The sequence below is a fragment of the Macaca nemestrina genome, chromosome 1 (assembly GCF_043159975.1).
Source record: "Macaca nemestrina isolate mMacNem1 chromosome 1, mMacNem.hap1, whole genome shotgun sequence".
Taxonomy (NCBI): domain Eukaryota; kingdom Metazoa; phylum Chordata; class Mammalia; order Primates; family Cercopithecidae; genus Macaca; species Macaca nemestrina.
In genome coordinates, this window is record NC_092125.1 from 188,649,322 (window position 1) to 188,667,888 (window position 18,567).

The 18,567-nt window shown below is 53.3% G+C and overlaps 3 protein-coding genes across 13 annotated transcripts in view; 2 read left to right on the forward strand and 1 right to left on the reverse strand.

Moving 5' to 3' along the window:
• LOC105494931 (zinc finger SWIM-type containing 5) overlaps positions 1-3,404 on the forward strand; it is a 197,969-nt gene extending 194,565 nt beyond the window's left edge. For all 4 annotated transcript variants that reach the window (XM_011763967.2, XM_011763969.3, XM_011763970.3 and 1 more), the window contains one exon: positions 492-3,404. In XM_011763967.2, the coding sequence (XP_011762269.1) occupies positions 492-1,354 (863 nt within the window). In that variant the 3' untranslated portion in view covers positions 1,355-3,404. The remainder of the gene's footprint in view (positions 1-491) is intronic.
• LOC105494926 (uroporphyrinogen decarboxylase) overlaps positions 1-7,645 on the reverse strand; it is a 29,459-nt gene extending 21,814 nt beyond the window's left edge. The window contains exons 1-10 of one of the 6 annotated variants that reach the window (XM_011763960.3): positions 7,492-7,645; positions 6,763-6,875; positions 6,567-6,646; positions 6,428-6,490; positions 5,993-6,190; positions 5,709-5,870; positions 5,208-5,345; positions 4,956-5,056; positions 4,794-4,860; positions 4,224-4,458 (exon numbers count right to left, since the gene is read on the reverse strand). In XM_011763960.3, the coding sequence (XP_011762262.1) occupies positions 4,297-4,458; positions 4,794-4,860; positions 4,956-5,056; positions 5,208-5,345; positions 5,709-5,870; positions 5,993-6,190; positions 6,428-6,490; positions 6,567-6,646; positions 6,763-6,875; positions 7,492-7,511 (1,104 nt within the window). In that variant the 5' untranslated portion in view covers positions 7,512-7,645 and the 3' untranslated portion in view covers positions 4,224-4,296. Of the gene's footprint in view, positions 1-4,223; positions 4,459-4,793; positions 4,861-4,955; positions 5,057-5,207; positions 5,346-5,708; positions 5,871-5,992; positions 6,210-6,427; positions 6,647-6,762; positions 6,882-7,491 lie in introns of those variants that run through there. The other 5 variants (XM_011763962.2, XM_011763959.3, XM_011763961.3 and 2 more) reach the window with 5 other exon arrangements.
• A 137-nt stretch (positions 7,646-7,782) lies between these two features.
• Positions 7,783-17,227, forward strand: LOC105494928 (HECT domain E3 ubiquitin protein ligase 3). 3 transcript variants are annotated; one of them, XM_011763964.3, is made up of 21 exons: positions 7,783-8,942; positions 9,125-9,285; positions 9,547-9,639; positions 9,719-9,854; positions 10,157-10,272; positions 10,358-10,471; positions 10,614-10,696; positions 11,136-11,301; positions 11,522-11,603; positions 12,241-12,423; positions 12,565-12,617; positions 12,779-12,843; positions 12,999-13,102; positions 13,659-13,778; positions 13,892-13,981; positions 14,969-15,175; positions 15,397-15,526; positions 15,645-15,719; positions 15,843-15,924; positions 16,039-16,110; positions 16,204-17,227. In XM_011763964.3, exons 1-21 carry the CDS (start codon positions 8,574-8,576, stop codon positions 16,286-16,288), a joined length of 2,586 nt encoding a protein of 861 aa, XP_011762266.1. In that variant the 5' UTR covers positions 7,783-8,573; the 3' UTR covers positions 16,289-17,227. The 3 variants fall into 3 exon arrangements, with proteins under 3 accessions (XP_011762266.1, XP_011762268.1, XP_070950175.1); XM_011763966.3 differs by having other exon boundaries at positions 8,493-8,942; positions 9,125-9,365; XM_071094074.1 differs by lacking the exon at positions 9,719-9,854 and having other exon boundaries at positions 8,493-8,942.
• Positions 17,228-18,567: the final 1,340 nt, after the last annotated feature.

An 18,567-nucleotide genomic window follows, 5' to 3' on the forward strand; every position in this document is an offset into this window, starting at 1 on the left:
GAATTTTCAGTTGTTACTCAAGTGCTCCCTTGGGAGGTAGTGGGCCCAGTGGTTTGGTCCCCATCCCTGTCCATGCTTGTGAAAAACCCCAGACAACTTGGAGGCTCAGGACCCTTTCTAAAGCCCAAAGCCCCAGCACAAGACTCTACCCTGAGAGGCCCCACTTCAGCTAGAACCCCTGGCAGATCTGCAACCCATGCCTCAGGGCAAGCAAACCCCAGGCTGTACTGTCCCATCCTTGTGAGGGGTCAAGAGCACCTGCAGAAACCTTCAACCCTCTAACCTGGGGAAAGAAGGGATAGAAAGAGACCCCAAACAGGGTCTGGCCATCTGGGATGCTCCCCTTGCCCTGGTTTGCCTCATATCATCTCAGGGTTGCTGAGGAGGGAGAACTCATCGCTGCAGGCCAAGTTCAAACCCCAAATGGTAATCTCGGTAGACCTGAATCAGGACCCAGATGGCCACGGCTGAGCTCAGGCTCTCCCTGACAGGTGTGCGGGCCCTGGTGAGCATCTTGCAGAGCTGGTACACACTCTTCACCCCTACTGAGGCTACTAGTATTGTAGCTGCCACAGCCGTATCCCACACCACTATCCTGCGCCTCAGTCTTGACTATCCACAGCGGGAGGAACTGGCTAGCTGTGCTCGCACGCTGGCCCTACAGTGTGCTATGAAGGATCCACAGAGCTGTGCCCTGTCAGCCCTTACCCTCTGTGAGAAAGACCACATCGCCTTTGAGGCAGCCTATCAGATTGCCATTGATGCTGCTGCTGGTGGCATGACCCATTCGCAGCTGTTCACCATCGCCCGCTACATGGAGCTCCGTGGCTACCCGCTCCGTGCCTTCAAGCTGGCCTCACTGGCCATGAGCCATCTTAACCTGGCCTACAACCAGGATACTCATCCCGCCATCAATGATGTGCTCTGGGCTTGTGCTCTCAGCCACTCTCTGGGCAAGAATGAGCTGGCAGCTCTCATCCCCCTGGTGGTGAAGAGTGTGCACTGTGCCACAGTGCTTTCAGACATCTTACGACGCTGCACAGTGACTGCACCTGGCCTGGCCGGCATCCCAGGCCGCCGCAGCTCTGGAAAGCTCATGTCCACTGACAAAGCTCCATTGCGCCAGTTGTTGGATGCCACCATCAATGCCTATATCAACACTACACACTCACGCCTAACACACATCAGCCCTCGCCACTATGGAGAGTTCATTGAGTTTCTAAGCAAGGCTCGGGAGACCTTCCTGCTGCCCCAGGATGGCCACCTGCAATTTGCCCAGTTCATCGACAACCTCAAACAGATCTACAAAGGCAAGAAAAAACTGATGCTGCTGGTGCGAGAGCGCTTTGGCTGAGAGAGCAGATAGCTCACTGCCAGGGCAGCCTGGGTTCCCAGGTAGTATCACGTCAGGCCAAGGACACTGAAACATTTGTCCACCCTGAGAGGACTCTGAGCACCTGTGGCTGAGGCCAAAGGACCACAGGGCTAAGGATGGGGAAAGTCTAACTCTAGTTGATATGCCTACCTTGGCAAGCTTCTCACTACAGCCTACTGTTCATGGAGGAGCTGGGCCCTGCAGATCAACCAGAAACCCCACAACATGCCACCTCATGCCCCTGTATCCAGCGTGTCCTGAGCATTGGCCCTGTCTCCCTTGGCAAACACAGAACACTGTTCCGTCTCAGGGATTGCTTAACCAGAGAAACAAACACACCTATGGGACTGTAAATACTATAGTATATGTGTTGCTAATTATTGTAAACTTACAACTATTTATCATTGTGGTTTTGATTTGATGGGCACTTGAAGTAGCTGTGGGTAGGAAGATATGCTTATTTTCTGAGGAGACTCACAACCATTTCTCAGGTTTCCCTTGCAGAGTGTATGCTGGTAGCAGTGGAAGAGTGGGGTGCCAAGGAGAAAAATGGCCAGTTAGAATCAATCCCAAGTCTAGTCTATGCAGAATCCCCCACCTACAGACAGGGCATTTATAGCCCAGTGGTGAGTGAGGGACAGAGGCCAGGACTGGACTTAGACTTTTGCCTCACAAAACTATGAGGACATTGAAGCTCCTGCCTCACACAGCTTCTTCAGGAGCCTGCTGAACGCCTGAGAAACAAGTGCAGGGAGAAGATGAAGGTCTGGGAAGCTGCTGAGTTCATAATATTCATCTACTCTGTCACCTTTGTGTTAGAGAGTGTGTGGTTTCATCTATAATCGTGTGTGTGTATCTGTATGGCTAAGTAAATGTGTCTATGTGCATAGATATATCTGTGCATGCCTGTCTGTATGTGCACATATATATTTATGTGTACGTGTCAGTTCTATGGCTGTGTACCTGTGTGAATATGTGCACACTGGACTGGGTTTCTACCTGAGGATATACACATTTTGCATACATGTGAGGATGCACATCTATGTGCAAATGCACTGTTTGTGCATATTTAGTGTGTATGTGTATCTGGGCACACATGAGTGCATGTGTATAAACATGTTTGTATCTGTGTGTATGCTTGTTATCCATGCGCCCGTGTCTTTATATGTGTAACTGAGCATATTTCTACATGTAGGGATGTCTGTGTATTCATGTTTGAGGATCTGCATGAATGTGTCCTTCCTTTTTGCCAAATTTCTCTTTGCTGTTCCTCTTAAATCTCTCTCACCAGCTAAACGTTTGTTCCCCATCTCTGTGCCGCCTCTATTCATTCTCTCACCAAACAAGCTTCTAAGCACCAATCTCCCTCTGCCATCAGATTGGCTGCTTTAGCTCCACAGTTCTCTTCTCACCCCATACTTGCTTTATTCCCCTGCCTTTCTACCTCAAGCTTCCTCTGCCTGCTTTTGTCACAGTCTCATTGCTCGCTGACTTGGAGGCTAGGGCTGGTCTGCTCTTAGCCTCTCCCTTCCTAATTTCTAGCCCTAGTGGGCAGTCCTGTCTTAGCCCTGGCTGACCTCCACAGTGTATCATGTTCCTGCTACCTTCCTGACCTCTATGCTCGGCCTGGAATTGTTACAGGAGGTAGCAAAGGCATTCAGAAGAGTCAGTTGGATACCAGTGTCTTGGTGTTTACTGTTTCATATCTTAGTTCCTGAGTTAGGGGTGGGGTGTGATAGGGAAGGGGTGGTATAGCTAGAATGTGAACTAAGAACTTCTCCATCTGCTTTACTTTTTATTTGACAAACTATCACTTTTTTTACTCCAAACTGACGAAGAAGTTGTATTTGCCGTTTGTGGCTACTCAAGTCTTACTGTCCAGCCAAGGGCCCCTACGTCTCAGCCCAATGGGTTGGTTAAAAAAAAGAGAGAAGCCACTCTCATTCTGTATCACAGTTGCCCTTTTTTAGCAAGTGTGTGAACTCACAGTGCTTTTCTATGAATAAATCATGGATCACATAAACGATCATTTTTCTAAAAGCAGAAATTGTGTTCCTTCATTAAATGAAACCCATCTCTACCTTCTGCATTGCCCTGGCTGGGCCGGGGAGCTGGTTCAGCCTACAGCACAGTGGGCTCCTAGTGGTCCAAGGAGATGCAGAATGACAGATAAAGAATTTCTTGCCATACCAGACCCTTCTCCAGAGCTTACAGACACCTCAGAGCCTTGTCCTGGGAAGCAGGTACCACCAGGAAGGGTGGAAACACCAAGATCTTGAGAAAATTAAAGGGGATGCTCAGAAAATAATATAAAGCAACCTTGAGTGCCAGAGGGTCTTTTGGTTTCAGAGGACTTCTTGCCTTGATGATGGACTTGTCTAAAGCTCTAATCCTAAGCAACCTAGCTCTGAGCTTTGATGTCCTCCCTATATTTTGGTGTCAAAGCTGAGGGTCCCTCATGTTCTCCTTGCTCACCTAGACTCCATCTTCTTCCCCATGCCTCTCTGAAGTATTCTAACCCCTTCTGTGCCCCTTTTTGATGTATTATACTTCCCTTCCTCCCCAGACATAAAGCCCTATCAATTTAGCCTTTGTATACTGTGAGGACCCCACCCATTTTTCTGCAAATGTCACAAACTGAACTGCTACGAAAGCTCTACCCTACCCCATGTAGTTCTGGGACTTAGGTAAGATAGGAGTGAGAATCCTTCAGTGCTCTGGTACATATTCAGTGATACCTAACCCCTATGACTTGTGAAGAGGACATAGAGAGGGTTCCCAGGGAAGGAGCAGAAGCTAAGAAGAACTGAGGATATGGGCACACATCTTTCACAAAACTACACAACAGTTCAACACTGAAACTTTTATTGTCCTGGAAATGATCAATCATCTGTTAGTGGTACTTGAGTAAACGTGTACACTCAGTTCTGTCGAAGCAGACGTGAGTGTTTATGCACAGCATCCACAAAGGCACCCACATGTTCTGGGTCCATGTCAGGATAAAGCCCATGGCCCAGGTTGGCAATGTAGCGCTGTGGCCCAAAGTCATCCAGCATCTGCTTCACCAGCTGCCCAATCTCCTCCTGGGGGACCAACAGGGCACTGGCTACAGGAGGACCAGCAAGCTTCTGTCCTCCCTACATATACTAGTGACAAACACATATGTAGGTATGCTTCTACTCAGTGTTAACTCATTCAGTCATTCAATAAAATTTATCAGATCCCTAGTCTGGACATGAAGCATAAATACAAATGAACAACAGCAACAAAAAGTCCGGTCTTCCTAGGGCTTATGTTGTACATACAGAGTAGAAGAGAAGGACAGACAGACATTTAAAAAAGAAAAGCACACAGAATAATACAACCACAGCCACAGGAGTGCACAGTAACAGATACACAGAGGGGCCCTGTCTGTTACCTCAGATGCATACAGGGCACAGGGGTCCAGGTTGCCCTGCAATGTCACCGTCTTCCCCACACACTCCCTGGAAGCAAAGCCAGCGCCATGTTCTGGTAACTGCATACGTGGCAGCTCCACACCCCCACCTCAACCTCAAGGCCTCACCCTTCCATAGCTTACCGGGCTTTCTTTGGGGCCACTGTCCAGTCAAGCCCAACCACCTCATAGCCAGCTTGGGACAGCTCCTCCAGGGCAAAATGCCCATCCTTAGCAAAGATGATCTGGAAAAAAAGCAGATCTTAGGCTACAGAGGGCCTTGCTAATCTTTCTTGACTGTACTTCTGCTGCCCTCCAGTGGTCACTCCAGTCCATGCAGGACTTAGCCTGAAAGCTCCACAGGCCCACCTTCACTCAACCCATCCCAATCCTCACCATGGGCACTGGTGCCAGGCCTGCCTCCCGCAACCTGGCCTTCACTCGCTTGGCCACATCACGGATGTAGGGCAGTGCAAACTTGTTGAAGAGCTGTGGGCCAAGATGCCCTGCATGGGACTCAAACAGCTGCAATGCCTAGTTAGGGTATGGTGAAGACAAATATGTAACAAAGAGGAAGCTCCCCCCACATACAAAATCCACCTCAATTTTCCCCAAATGACTTCAATCCCTGATACTGCCTGACCCTATAAATCCAGTAATTAAAAAAAAAAAAGTTTTACTTTCTCCAGATCCCAGCACTAGCTTTGGTCTCTGAATACTCAGAGCATTAAGCCCCACTGCCAGTGTCAGGATGGGCTTGGCTGCTCAGCTAGATCACTGGAGGCCAAGGTTCTTTCATCCCTGGCATTAAGACCCCTGCCCTCTCAGGTTTAGGACACTTGCTTCTCGTCCTTACAGAACAAATCTCAGCCTATTTCTCTCTCTCTCAGGACTCACCTGGGCACCAGCCGCCACTTGTCCTACCAGATATGGGACCAGAGCATCAGTGAGGATGCGAAGCAGCTGGTGACTAGCCTGAGGTCTCTGATAGAGCCAGCGCTTGGCCTGAGCCATGGTGCTTGAGCCACCACCCTCAACCATGTATGTCATCAGGGTCCACTACAGAAGGATAGAAAGATGGTGTCACATGTACAGAAGCCAGACTGACCCTTCCTTTGTCTACCCCAGACCTGCCAGAGTGATTTTCCCACGCCGCCAGTCCCTGCCCTGTCCCACATTACTGGGGCACCAGCAAAGCCAATCAGCGGCACACGTCCAGCCAGTCGTTGTCGGGTAAGGGTGATGGCTTGGAACACATAGCCTAGCTCAGAGGCTACCACTGCTGGATCCCGTAGGCGTTCTAGGTCCTGCTCTTCTCTTAGTGGCTCTGGGAAGCTGGGTCCTTTGCCAGGTACCATGGTCACCTCCATGCCCAGTGCCTGGAGGGGGAGAAAACATCTGGGTTCCCAAAATGGAATCCAGGAGGAAAGGTTCTGTTCAGCTCATTCCAGAAGGAAGGAAAAGGAGAATAAAACTGCCAAACTCCATCTCTTTCAACCTTAGTTTTTCCCTCGATCCAGTTAGGATAAGTGCTTATTGTAAACCTTGACTGGACTGATAGAAGGATTTTCAAGGGGTCCTTGGATTATATTCCAGGATCAGATTTGAGTAGGTACCTGGGGTACAACAAGGATGTCGGAGAAAATGATGGCAGCATCCAGAGGGAAGCGACGCAGTGGCTGTAGGAAACAGGAGACGGGTTGCTAGGTGGCAGACTGAAGGCATAAATCTTTCCCTCTTTTGTGCACCCCTCACCTGCAGAGTTAGTTCACAGCAGGCCTCAGGAGAGCGACAAGTGCTGAAAAAGTCCTGGGCAGCCCGGGTTTCCCTAAACTCTGCATACAGAGGGAAGACGGGGCTCAGCCTTGAGGCCCTCCAGAGCCCTCCCCTGCCCCTTGAAAACTTTTCGCCTTCCGGAGTTTTATCTAGATTTCCAGGGCCTGACTCTTACCTGGTAAGTAACGGCCTGCCTGGCGCATGCACCAAACGGGAGTGTAGTCTGTTTCCTCTCCCCAGGCTGCTCGCAGGAATGTGTCATTCTTCAGCTCCGGAAAACCCTGAGGTCTGGCAATCAGGTGGGGGTAGGGGTAGGTGTCAGTATGCTAGGCTGGAGGTTGGGTAAAGTGCGGATTCATAAGGCTGATTTAGTCGAGGACCGCTATCTACCTCCTCCAGGCCAGCTCCCAAACCCTGGCTTTCCGCCCGTTCCGCCGCCTCTCTGCCTATCAGGTGGTGCACAAACTCTAGAAGGGCCCGCCCTGGGGCCTCTTCCCTCCACTTAGTCCCTACTCTCCCAAGCTCGAAGCAACTAGAGGGACTAGGGGGAGGAAATAAGGCCCAGGAAGGATAGTTTGGGGGTCTTCGGACTACGGAGTCTCAGAAACGGGAATGTCACTGGGCTGGTTCAGAGGCTGAGAGATCCCCAGGCTGGGGGATAAAGAGGGATGAGAGTTGATGGTCCCAGAATAGAGATCCTGGTTGGAAATCCTGAGGCATCCCTTGAATTAAGGCCCCTGGGATGAACGTCTCAAAAATCCATGGTTTTAGGATTCAGGATCCCAGCTAACAGAGTCCAGGTTGAGAGATCTCCAAGGTGGGGAAAGGGGAGTACAGGGATAGAGTCCTGAGTTGGAAGACTCAGAAGCTCAACTAGCCACACCGCGTGCTCTGGAGAACTCACCCCAACCCGTTCGCTTCCATGGTCAGCTGTCTGTAACTGCGAGCTCAATTCGCAACTTAACCTGAATGTGAGCCTGCCCCCACCCCGTCCAGGCTCCGCCCCTTTCTGTAGGGAACCAAGGGCGTCGCCATGTTGAAGATCACATGATCAGACTCCCGCGACAGCTCCAGGGCTGCCCTGGCTGCTGCCCGTAGGACCCCTACCTTTTTTCCACCGTAAAGTCCGCTGTAGCGACGCAACAACAAACGCTGAAAAGAGAACTCCGCTGTAACTGTATGTTACGGTGACATGAGGAATTTGTTCTCATCTGACGGTCTGGGTATCCGGAGGCTTGGCTCAAGTCCCACTCATGATTCTAATAGTCTTATTCAGCCAGGCATACTGAGGATGATGGAACCAGGCTGCTCAGGAAACTGAAATCGTCATATACTTATATTACCTACTAAGAGCCTGGACCTACAGTAGGTGTAGAGGTTAGCTCTGCTCAAGACAGCCCCGGTCTTTAAGAAGCTATAAGACTGGGAAAACAGAAATCAGTAATCACATTAAAATGAATAACGATTACCAGTGTCCTTGGGATTAGGAGTGACAAACAGACCCCGAATGACTCAAGACTCCTGTCAGTGGCAGGGGAAGGAGCCATTGTCTCAAACATTTTAGTCACACCACCTATAGGATGGGGAGTCCAGCAAATTCGTTGGGAGTGGGAGGAAAAAGAGCAGGCCGAAGAACCAGAAAAATGTTGGCAATGATCCAGGCCAGATAGAACGGTTATTGAATGAGGGTAGTAGCAGTAGAGATAAAATGGTAGTAGCAAGGAAATGGAGAGAAGGAGATTGATCAGGTAGAAATCACCAATCTTGGGTTTGGTCGGCTGGGTTAGGGTGGCACAGAGGTAGGTAATATGATTGAGTGTAGGAGTACACAGTGCAATACGGTGAGCGCTGGGTGCGCTTAGTCCAGAACATACGGCGAAGGCTGGCCAAAGGCGGGGCAGGGCGTGGTGGGAAGCTCCGTCCGCGGTCGCGCCAGCTGTTCACCGGGTAGGATCGCCCTTAGGCGCTCACCTCCGCCACTTAGCCATGGCGGGTCCTGGCCCGGGCGCGGTGCTGGAGTCCCCGCGGCAGCTGCTGGGCCGCGTGCGCTTCTTGGCGGAGGCAGCGCGGAGCCTCCGCGCTGGGCGGCCGCTGCCGGCAGCGCTGGCTTTCGTGCCGCAAGAGGTGCTCTACAAGCTTTACAAGGACCCGGCAGGACCGTCGCGCGTGCTCCTGCCCGTGTGGGAGGCAGAGGGCCTGGGGTTGAGTGTGGGCGCCGCAGGCCCAGCCCCCGGAACCGGCTCCGGGCCCCTCCGCGCCGCCCGCGACAGCATCGAGCTCCGGCGCGGCGCCTGCGTGCGCACCACGGGCGAGGAGCTGTGCAACGGCCACGGGCTCTGGGTGAAGCTGACAAAGGTGAGCTCTTCCCCGCCCAGGACCAGGTAAAAGACCCCCGGGGCCAGAGAAACCTCTGACTGTTTCCCTTTCCTCCCCTGTATTGAGTTGGCATTGCGTTCGGTGCCCTTTGCCCTGGGCTGGGTAGGACAGGCGGCTGGGCAGTTCCCTGACGGCTGTCCCCATCCGGCGCGTCCCGGCAGGAGCAGCTGGCAGAGCACCTGGGCGACTGCGGGCTGCAGGAAGGCTGGCTGCTGGTGTGCCGCCCGGCGGAGGGCGGAGCCCGCCTGGTACCCATCGACACTCCCAACCACCTCCAGCGGCAGCAGCAACTCTTTGGCGTGGATTATCGGCCGGTGCTCAGGTCCTGCACTTGAAGGAGCGGGGCTTGCTGTCCGAAGGCCAGGCCAGGACGGCTTGGGAACACTTCAGCCGCACCCTGGGGTGGGTGGGATACTGGAGCGGAGGCAGGGTTAAGAACAGGAAGGGGCGGGACATGAAGGGGGCTCGTGTGGGGCGTCTGGAGACCGGGAGATAGAGCCCAGGAGAAGGCTACACGGCATGGAGGTAGTGTCCTGCTGCCCGCTGATGTCTCCCTTTCCCACTCCCTACTCTGTGCCCACAGGTGGGAACAGGTGGTGGACCTGACATACTCACATCGCCTGGGATCGAGACCTCAGCCAGCAGAGGCATACGCAGAAGCTGTACAAAGGCTACTGTGAGTGAGCTGGAATGGGGTGGGGAGGAAGGAGCTCTGCGTCTGGGCCCAGTCTAATTAGGGGCTTGGGGTTGCTTAGCTATGTACCCCCGACATGGACCTACGAGTGCGACGAGGACCTGATCCACTTCTTGTATGACCACCTGGGCAAGGAGGATGAGAACCTGGGTAGCGTGAAGCAGTATGTGGAGAGCATAGACGTTTCCTCCTACACGGTGGGTGCTGGGGCTCCTCTCACCCCAGGCAAGATATAGTCACACCCCTCAAGGCTAGATCCAGAAAGAACCCCCACCTCCAGGCCAGGACCAAAACAGGGTCCCCACGGGCCACACTCACTTCAGCTCCCCATCTTGGAAGTCTGTAGGAACCCCTACATACCCAGCGGCCCCCTATCCCATACCAGTTGCCTGTTAGCCCAGCTTCACTCTGCTTTCTCTCTGGTCCTCCTGGTCCAGAGCACAAGCCCAGCTCAGGGAGGGAGGGTAACTACTGACTCCACCTCTCTGCCCCTCCCCAGGAGGAGTTCAATGTATCCTGCCTGACAGACAGCAATGCCGATACCTACTGGGAGAGCGATGGGTCCCAGTGCCAGCACTGGGTACGGCTTACCATGAAGAAGGGCACCATTGTCAAGTAAGTAGGCTATGGGCAGGACAGGATGGGTGAGCCACATTCCTGTGGGTTCACAAAGACTCATGTTCACACTCTGACCTTTCAGGAAGCTGCTACTTACAGTAGATACCACAGATGACAACTTTATGCCAAAGCGGGTGGTGGTCTATGGGGGCGAAGGGGACAACCTGAAGAAGCTGAGTGACGTGAGCATTGACGAGTGAGCACACTGGCCTGGGGAGGGAAGTAGGGTGTGTTCCAAGCCTAGCCCAGCTTGGAAGCCTAAGTTTGAGTGAGACTCCAGCAGTCTCTGAAGGCCTGAGGCAGGAGGTATCCGAAGTGCCTCACACTCGTCTCCTCAGGACCCTGATTGGTGATGTCTGTGTCCTGGAGGACATGACTGTCCACCTCCCGATCATCGAGATCCGCATCGTGGAGTGCCGAGGTGAGGCTTAAGGCTCTAAGGAGGGAAAGAGAGCCTGATGTGGAGATGGGGCAGACAGACAGTGAGTGTGGAGAGAAGAGGATAGGCTTGGAGTTGGGGTGAAGGTGATGCTGAACTAACTCCGAGATTTGGAGCTTTGGGCCCTGAGCAGCTGGGATGTGCCAGGTATAGGCCTGCCTTAAAGCCATACAGGTGGTTGGGCTCACCTGGAAAAGGAACTGAGTTGGGACCCTCAGGCATGCCAGCATTATAGTGGAAGACGGAGGAATCAGCAGGAATAGATAAATCAGAGTCAGGTGATAGAAGGTGATCCCGAAGGTCCCAAGTTTCTAGGGTTAAGGGTGACAAAAGGCTGAGCGTTCAAGGAGCCATTCCTAGGTGTGAGGGCCGAGGAGCCAGCAGGTGCCGTAAATGACCTCACTCTGACCCCTTTCCCCAGATGATGGGATTGATGTTCGTCTCCGAGGGGTCAAGATCAAGTCCTCTAGACAGCGGGAACTAGGGTTGAATGCAGACCTGTTCCAGCCGACTAGTCTGGTGCGATACCCACGCCTGGAAGGCACCGACCCTGAAGTACTGTACCGCAGAGCTGTCCTCCTGCAGAGGTGGCTGTGGCCCTGGACCTGTGGGCCCTTCCCTTCCCCCAGCATTGAGCCTTGTGTGTCTGCATGGAGGAGGTTCCCAAGGTCTCATAGTATAAGCTGTTCAAGGGTCAGAGAAGCCCCCAGGTCCTGCCTTCTCCTGTCCCTGTATGTTGGGGAGTTGGGGGTCTTAAATGTATGCCAAACTCTTTAGCTGCAGTCAGTCTTTACCCACCCATGCCAGATTCATCAAGATCCTCGACAGTGTCTTGCACCACCTGGTACCTGCCTGGGACCACACACTGGGCACCTTCAGTGAGATTAAGGTGAGCCGTCCCACCCAGTGCTGGTCTCGGCAGTGCGTTCCCCCTTCCTGCTCATGTAGTTGTTCATGCCTTAGCAGAGTTCCCGAAACCTGCTCTAGGGCAAGACCTTTGCTGGGTCTGGGAACACAGGAAGAAAGCCAGAACAGATGGTCCAAATTTAGTGTTTGGGAGGCCGCTGCCCAGATGAGTGTGTGGAATACCCAAGAGCTATTGACAGCACAGGCAGGGCAGGTAACGTGAAAGGTACATACCAGGAGTTAACAGCAGCTCAAGATGACTTGAGAAAAGTGTACAGGTAGGTGTGAGTATGACAGAGGGATGAGGGTGGGAGGATGTGGGCAGGAGGCAGGCCCTGGTTGCAGAGGGCCCTGTGGGCCAGGCTGTGAAGCAAGGACTTTGTCCCAGGATAGTGGAGCTATTGGAAAAGTAAGTAAGGTAATGACAGTATTAGAATTTTTTTTGTTTTAGAAAGCTCTCCCTGGTGGCTGAACTAAGGAAGGGACTGGAGACAAGGACAGGAATGGACTAGACTTGGACTAAAATGGTGGAATTGGATACAGGCAGAGAGGAAAGTTCCAGAGCCTGGACAGAGGCTGACTGCCCACTCATTCCTGCTCTGGCCACTTCTCCTCATTAGCAAGTGAAGCAGTTCCTACTGCTGTCCCGCCAGCGGCCTGGCCTGGTGGCTCAGTGCCTGCGTGACTCAGAGAGCAGCAAGCCCAGCTTCATGCCACGCCTATACATCAACCGCCGCCTTGCCATGGAACACCGTGCCTGCCCCTCTCGAGACCCTGCCTGCAAGAATGCAGTCTTCACACAGGTCTGCACCACCTAGGGTCAGGCTGAGATAGGATCAGTGAAGGGCCAAGGGGACTAGGCCAAGAGGAACCTGAACAAGTTCTTGGGGCGAGTATGGGGCCAGGCCTTGCTTTCCTGTGACTCCTTTCCTCCTTGCCCCCAGGTATATGAAGGCCTCAAGCCCTCTGACAAATATGAAAAGCCCCTGGACTACAGGTATGGCATGAGAGTGAGGGACTTACTCGGGACACCTGTGTGTACACACAACTCCTCGAGGCACCCCTCGCCATGACTGCTTTTCCTAGGTGCTCTCTGGGCTGATGAATTGTGCTGCACCTGGCCCCGCACGATGACAAATCTGCCCACGTTTTTTGCAGGTGGCCCATGCGCTATGACCAGTGGTGGGAGTGTAAATTCATTGCAGAAGGCATCATTGACCAAGGTGAGGCCCTGAGGGAGGATCCCAAGGATCCTTCTTGCTGTCCTATTAAAGTGGTAGAGGCTTTTCACAAGCTAATGATGATGGGGGACCTATTCATTACCCCATTATGGGAGCTGGGCTCTTGAGTGCCCAGTTGAGGACATCTGTCATTTCAGGCGGTGGTTTCCGGGACAGCCTGGCAGATATGTCAGAAGAGCTGTGCCCTAGCTCAGCGGATACCCCCGTGCCTCTGCCCTTCTTTGTACGCACGGCCAACCAGGTAATCTCCGTTTCCATCTCTGCAGACCTCCCAGGTGCCAGCTTGAGCTAGAAAGGGGGCAGAGGAGGGGGCCGGGCGTGGTGGCTCACACCTGTAATCCTAGCACTTTGGGAGGCCAAGGCGGGCAGATCACGAGGTCAGGAGTTCAAGATCAGCCTGGCCGATGTAGTGAAACCCCATCTCTACTAAAAATACAAAAAAAATTAGCCGGGTGTGGTGGTACGTGCCTGTAGTTCCAGCTACTTGGGAGGCTAAGGCAGGCGACTCGCTTGAACCTGGGAGGTGGAGGTTACAGTGAGCCGAGATCGTACCACTGCACTCCAGCCTGGGTGACACAGTGAGACTCTGTCTCAAAAAAAAAAAATAGAAATGGGGCAGAGGAGGGACTGAGTTGCTCAGGGCAACATCTGGGCAGACAGGTAGAGGAGGAGCCACTGTACATTTGAAGGGATCATTTAGTGGAAAATGTTCCCAGTCGAAAATGTTCAGGGAAGTCTTCGGGCCAGGAAAGTAGGGTATATCTCATGCTACACTGACAGCTCTGTCTCTGGGGCAGGGCAATGGCACTGGTGAGGCCCGGGACATGTATGTGCCCAACCCCTCCTGCCGAGACTTTGCCAAGTATGAATGGATTGGACAGCTGATGGGGGCTGCCCTTCGGGGCAAGGAGTTCCTGGTGAGTAGCCTTATCCACACCCCCATCTGATCAGCCCTGGCCCCTGCGAGGAAAGGCCAGCCAAATCTGGGCAGCTCAGGGTGAGAAGACAGTAGGGAGTATTTGTCACATAGGTCCTGGCCCTGCCTGGTTTTGTGTGGAAGCAGCTTTCTGGCGAAGAGGTGAGCTGGAGCAAGGACTTCCCAGCTGTGGACTCTGTGCTGGTGAGTAGGGCCTGGAACCAATGGTTCCTCTGCCTAGCCCCTAAAGGTTGGTCTTCCCTAAGGCTGTTCTGTACCGTGTTCTTTCACCACACACAAGATCCCTCTCCAATCCATCCACTCCCATGGCTTCAACTACTGTCTGTAGACTTGTGACCCCTAAAATCCTGACCTCTAGCCCCAGCCTCTCCTAAGCCTGGGGCCATATATGTATCTGCATCCTCAACGTTTGCCCCAAGGTCACATCTCAGGCTCAATGTATTCTTTATCTTCTCCCAAGACTGCTCCCCTCTAGGGCTCCTGCCTCAAAAGGACACCATGTCCCACTCCTCCCCATCCCAAAGCCCACAGGGCCATCCTTCACCCCTTCTTCTCCCTCACCCCCACATTCTTAAGTCTGTCTCTGTAATCTGTCTGCTTTTCCTATCTCACTACTATCTCCCTGCCTGGTTGAGGACACCTTTCCTCCTGAGCTAATCACTTACTGAAAAGCTGGTGTCCCTGTCTCCGTTCTTACCCATTTGGTCTCCATGCAGCCAGAATAATTCATTTCACTTTCCTTATTTAAACTCATTGGTGGCTCGGCCCTGGGCTTAGGATAGAATGCAGAAGCTGTAAAGGCCTTACATGAACTCTATATCTCCAGGCACTTGGTTCACATTCAGGCTCCAGCCAAATAGTTTCCTTAGGCCTTTTGCTCTTTCCAGCTTTCTCCAAGATGTTCTCTCCCCTAACTTCCCTTATAGCCCAGCCATTATTTGGGTCTCAGCTGAGACGCCATTTCCCACAGGATGCCTCCTCTGGCCTCCAAGGCTGGTTAGGTGTTGTCTTGATGCTTTTACAGCTCTTGTACTGACACCCTCATTCCCTGCTGCCTGCATGGTGACTGCCTTGCCTGGCTGTCTCTGCTTCCCTGTGAGCATCTTGTGGAAAGACAGGGACTGTCTCCACAGTGAAAAGGTTACTTCCCTGCCTCTCTCCAACCCCTAGGTGAAGCTCTTGGAAGTGATGGAAGGAATGGACAAGGAGACATTTGAGTTCAAGTTTGGGAAGGAACTAACATTCACCACTGTACTGAGTGACCAGCAGGTGGTGGAGCTGATCCCTGGGGGCGCAGGCATCATCGTGGGATATGGAGACCGTTCTCGTTTCATCCAGCTGGTCCAGAAGGCACGGCTAGAGGAGAGCAAGGAGCAGGTAGTACCCAGAGGCCAGTAGAACAGAGAGCTTTGGCCCCTTCTGAGCCCCAGCTCCTGGGACCCAGAGTGCAGCCTGTAGGCCACCAATACTCCAAGAACTCTGGCCCCCAGCATTCCTCGGTGCCACCTTTGTGCTGCTCAGAGGCTACAGTGATGCCCCCCAGTGTAAGGCAGGAGGTGTGACCTCTTCCCCAGCCAAGCCTTTTACCCACTCTCCAGGTGGCAGCTATGCAGGCAGGTCTGCTGAAGGTGGTGCCACAGGCTGTGCTGGACTTGCTGACCTGGCAAGAGTTGGAGAAGAAAGTGTGTGGGGATCCAGAGGTCACTGTGGATGCTCTGCGCAAGCTCAGTGAGTTCCCCAAGGCAAGGCAGGGCAGGGCAGCACAGCACAGCACAGCACAGGGGTTGGGGCTCAAGGACTGGGCAAGATGAGACCCAAGAATGAGTGCTGGCCTTGTCTCCACTAGCCCGGTTTGAGGACTTCGAGCCATCTGACTCACGGGTGCAGTATTTCTGGGAGGCACTGAACAACTTCACCAACGGTCAGTGGAGGAGGGCAGGGTGACGCCTGGGTTTGGACTCTGTTGCTGGGATGCAGAGGCAGGGTAGAAGTTGTAGACCCTCCCTCACCATCCACGCGGGCACTGATTTCCTTCTCCCTCCAGAGGACCGGAGCCGCTTCCTGCGCTTTGTCACAGGCCGCAGCCGCCTGCCAGCACGAATCTACATCTATCCAGACAAGCTGGGGTGAGTGCTGGAGGGAGGCCCGAAGGTGCCACGGCCACTTGCTGTCCTCCCTCCCCACACACATACATGTGCCCCAACACATCTTCCTGACCTATGGTCCCTCAATGCCCCTAGCTACGAGACCACAGACGCGCTGCCCGAGTCTTCCACCTGCTCCAGCACCCTCTTCCTGCCACACTATGCCAGGTGGGTTTTTTCCTAGGCTCAAGTTGGGGCCCAGGGGAGCCCCATCACCCCTGGTAGTGATGGATGGATCTGACCAAGTCCCCATTCCCACAGCGCTAAGGTATGCGAGGAGAAGCTCCGCTATGCGGCCTACAACTGCGTGGCCATCGACACCGACATGAGCCCTTGGGAGGAGTGAGGTGTGCGCAGGCTGCAGGACCGTCAGGACAGCACGTGTCCCTCTTGGCCTTGCCCAGGGCGAAGACACCTTCCCCGCCCTGGTTTGACTGACGTGCTCAGCAAAACCCCGTGTGGCCCGCTCCTGGGTGCAGTTGGCGTGCGGGCAGCTGGCGTGGTCAGGTGAACACCAGTGGCCCAGCCCCGCAGACCCACAAGCCCTACCCGTGCTGGGGCTTGCTTCCTGAGGTATTTCACCTCTTAAGAGGGAATCTTCCACAAGCCCAGCACAAGCTGCCAGGCCTGAGCTACTTGAAGGGGGCCATGTAGGTCCCCAACTCATGGACTTTGCCTCCATTTTCAGCTCCACCTTTTTTCTTCTATTTCCTCTCTGGCTTTCTTCAGCCATGACTCAAAACATAAAACACTGGAGGTTGGTGGAGGCCCCTCCCCAAGCAAGAAGCCTGGGATGGGCAGGGAGTGATAGCCAAACTCCTTGGTCACCTGCTCCAAGAAGGAAGCAGTAGCTGAGCCACCTGCCCTCGCATACTGCTCTTTTCCTCCTCTCCCTCCATACCAGAGATGTGGTGAGCTCTGTTCTTCTTCCAACCCAGTCTCAACACACAAAGTGCCACCAGCTTCCCTAACTCAGAACCCACATCCACTCAATGTGAACTCTTCACTACCAAGACCTCCCCATGTTCCTCACTTCTGCATCGCCTCCGGCCTGACTCCCTGTCTGCCCTTTCACCCCCAAGATTTTGCACAGGTTAAGGCCAGTTATGACCTTTTTGAAATCTGTAATAGCTCCCCTTTCCCCAACTCTAAAGCCTAGACCTTAAACCTGTTCCTAGAGCTATGCACACCCCTACCCGTTTACCATTCCTCCCTCAGGGCCTCCGTGACACTCCATGAAAAGAAGTTCTTGCATACCGGAAAGTTGAATAAATGGATGAGTTCATTCCTTCAGAATGTGTTTATTGGGCCCTGGGCTTAGGCACAGGGATCACAAAGAGAAATCGACTTTAGTGCCCTGCTTGGAGCCAAGAAGATGAATGTGAAGTGCAAGTAGAGGCGTCTCAGTGACAAACGTTGCACAGTTACACATCTGGGGCTGAGCAGGGACCTGGGACGTAAGGGCCCCACTGCCCAGAAAAGAGAAAACAAGCAAACAGGCTGGCCTGGCATTTTCTGGCACAGATATGGTGATTTGGAGGAAGGGAGTCCACTTCTGGAACCAAGCAAGCAAAAGATTTTGACATCATAGAAGACAGAGACCCGGGAGGGCTGACAGACCAGCCAGGTCAGGGTTGTTGACAAGTGGAGGCAGTAGCGTCTTTATTACCCTGCCCCCAACCCCGTGCAGTCTTTTTGTTTTTTGTTTGTTTGTTTGGGTCTCTGGAATCACGGCTCACTCCAGCGTGGGCCTCCTGGGCTCCAGTGATCCTCCCACCTCAGCCTCCTGAGTAGCCGGGACCACAGGTATGCCACCGCTTCCAGGTAATTTTTTGCAGAGATGGGGGGTCTCCCTATGTTGAGCAGATGGTTCTTGAACTCCTGGCCTCAGGCATTCCTCCCACCTCAGCCTCCCAGAGTGCTAGGATTATAGGCCTGAGTAGTCTTCAAGAACAAGTACCTGGGGCCAGACACAGTGACTCACACCTGGAATTCCAGCACTTTGGGAGGCTGAGGTGGGCAGATCACTTGAGCCCAGGAGTTGGAGACCAGCCTGGCCAACATGGTCAAACCCTGTCTCTATTAAAAATACAAAAATGAGCAGGGCTTGGTGCGTGTCTGTGGTGCCAGTTACTTGGGAGACTGAGGTGGGAGGATCGCTTGAGCCCGGGAGGTGGAGGTTGCAGTGAGCCAATCATGCCACTGCACTCCAGCCTGGGCAACAGAGTGAGACCCTGTATCAAAAAAACAAAAAAAAGGTCAGGCGCTGTGGCTCATGCCTGTAATCCCAGCACTTTGGGAGGCCGAGGTGGGCGGATCACAAGGTCAGGAGATCGAGACCATCCTGGCTAACATGGTGAAACCCCGTCTCTCCTAAAAATACGAAAAAAATCAGCCAGGCATGGTGGCAGGCGCCTGTAGTAGTCCCAGCTACTCGGGAGGCTGAGGCAGGAGAATGGCGTAAACCCGGGATGCAGAGCTTGCAGTGAGCCAAGATTGTGCCACCGCACTCCAGCCTGGGCGACACAGTGAGACTCCATCTCAAAAAAAAAAAAAGAAAAGAAAAGGAATATCTGGGAGAACCCTGTGTATGAACAGCCCCCCTACACCCCCACAGTGGCCAGT

What these genes read in the sequence shown, in the direction of transcription:
- LOC105494928 (XM_011763964.3), top strand. Translation starts at nt 8,574, where the DNA reads ATGGCGGGTCCTGGCCCGGGCGCGGTGCTGGAGTCCCCGCGGCAGCTG. An exon ending in AGAATGCAGTCTTCACACAG is followed by an intron (nt 12,424 to 12,564) that starts GTCTGCACCACC and finishes CCTTGCCCCCAG; the next exon opens with GTATATGAAGGCCTCAAGCC. An exon ending in TTCCTGCCACACTATGCCAG is followed by an intron (nt 16,111 to 16,203) that starts GTGGGTTTTTTC and finishes CCATTCCCACAG; the next exon opens with CGCTAAGGTATGCGAGGAGA.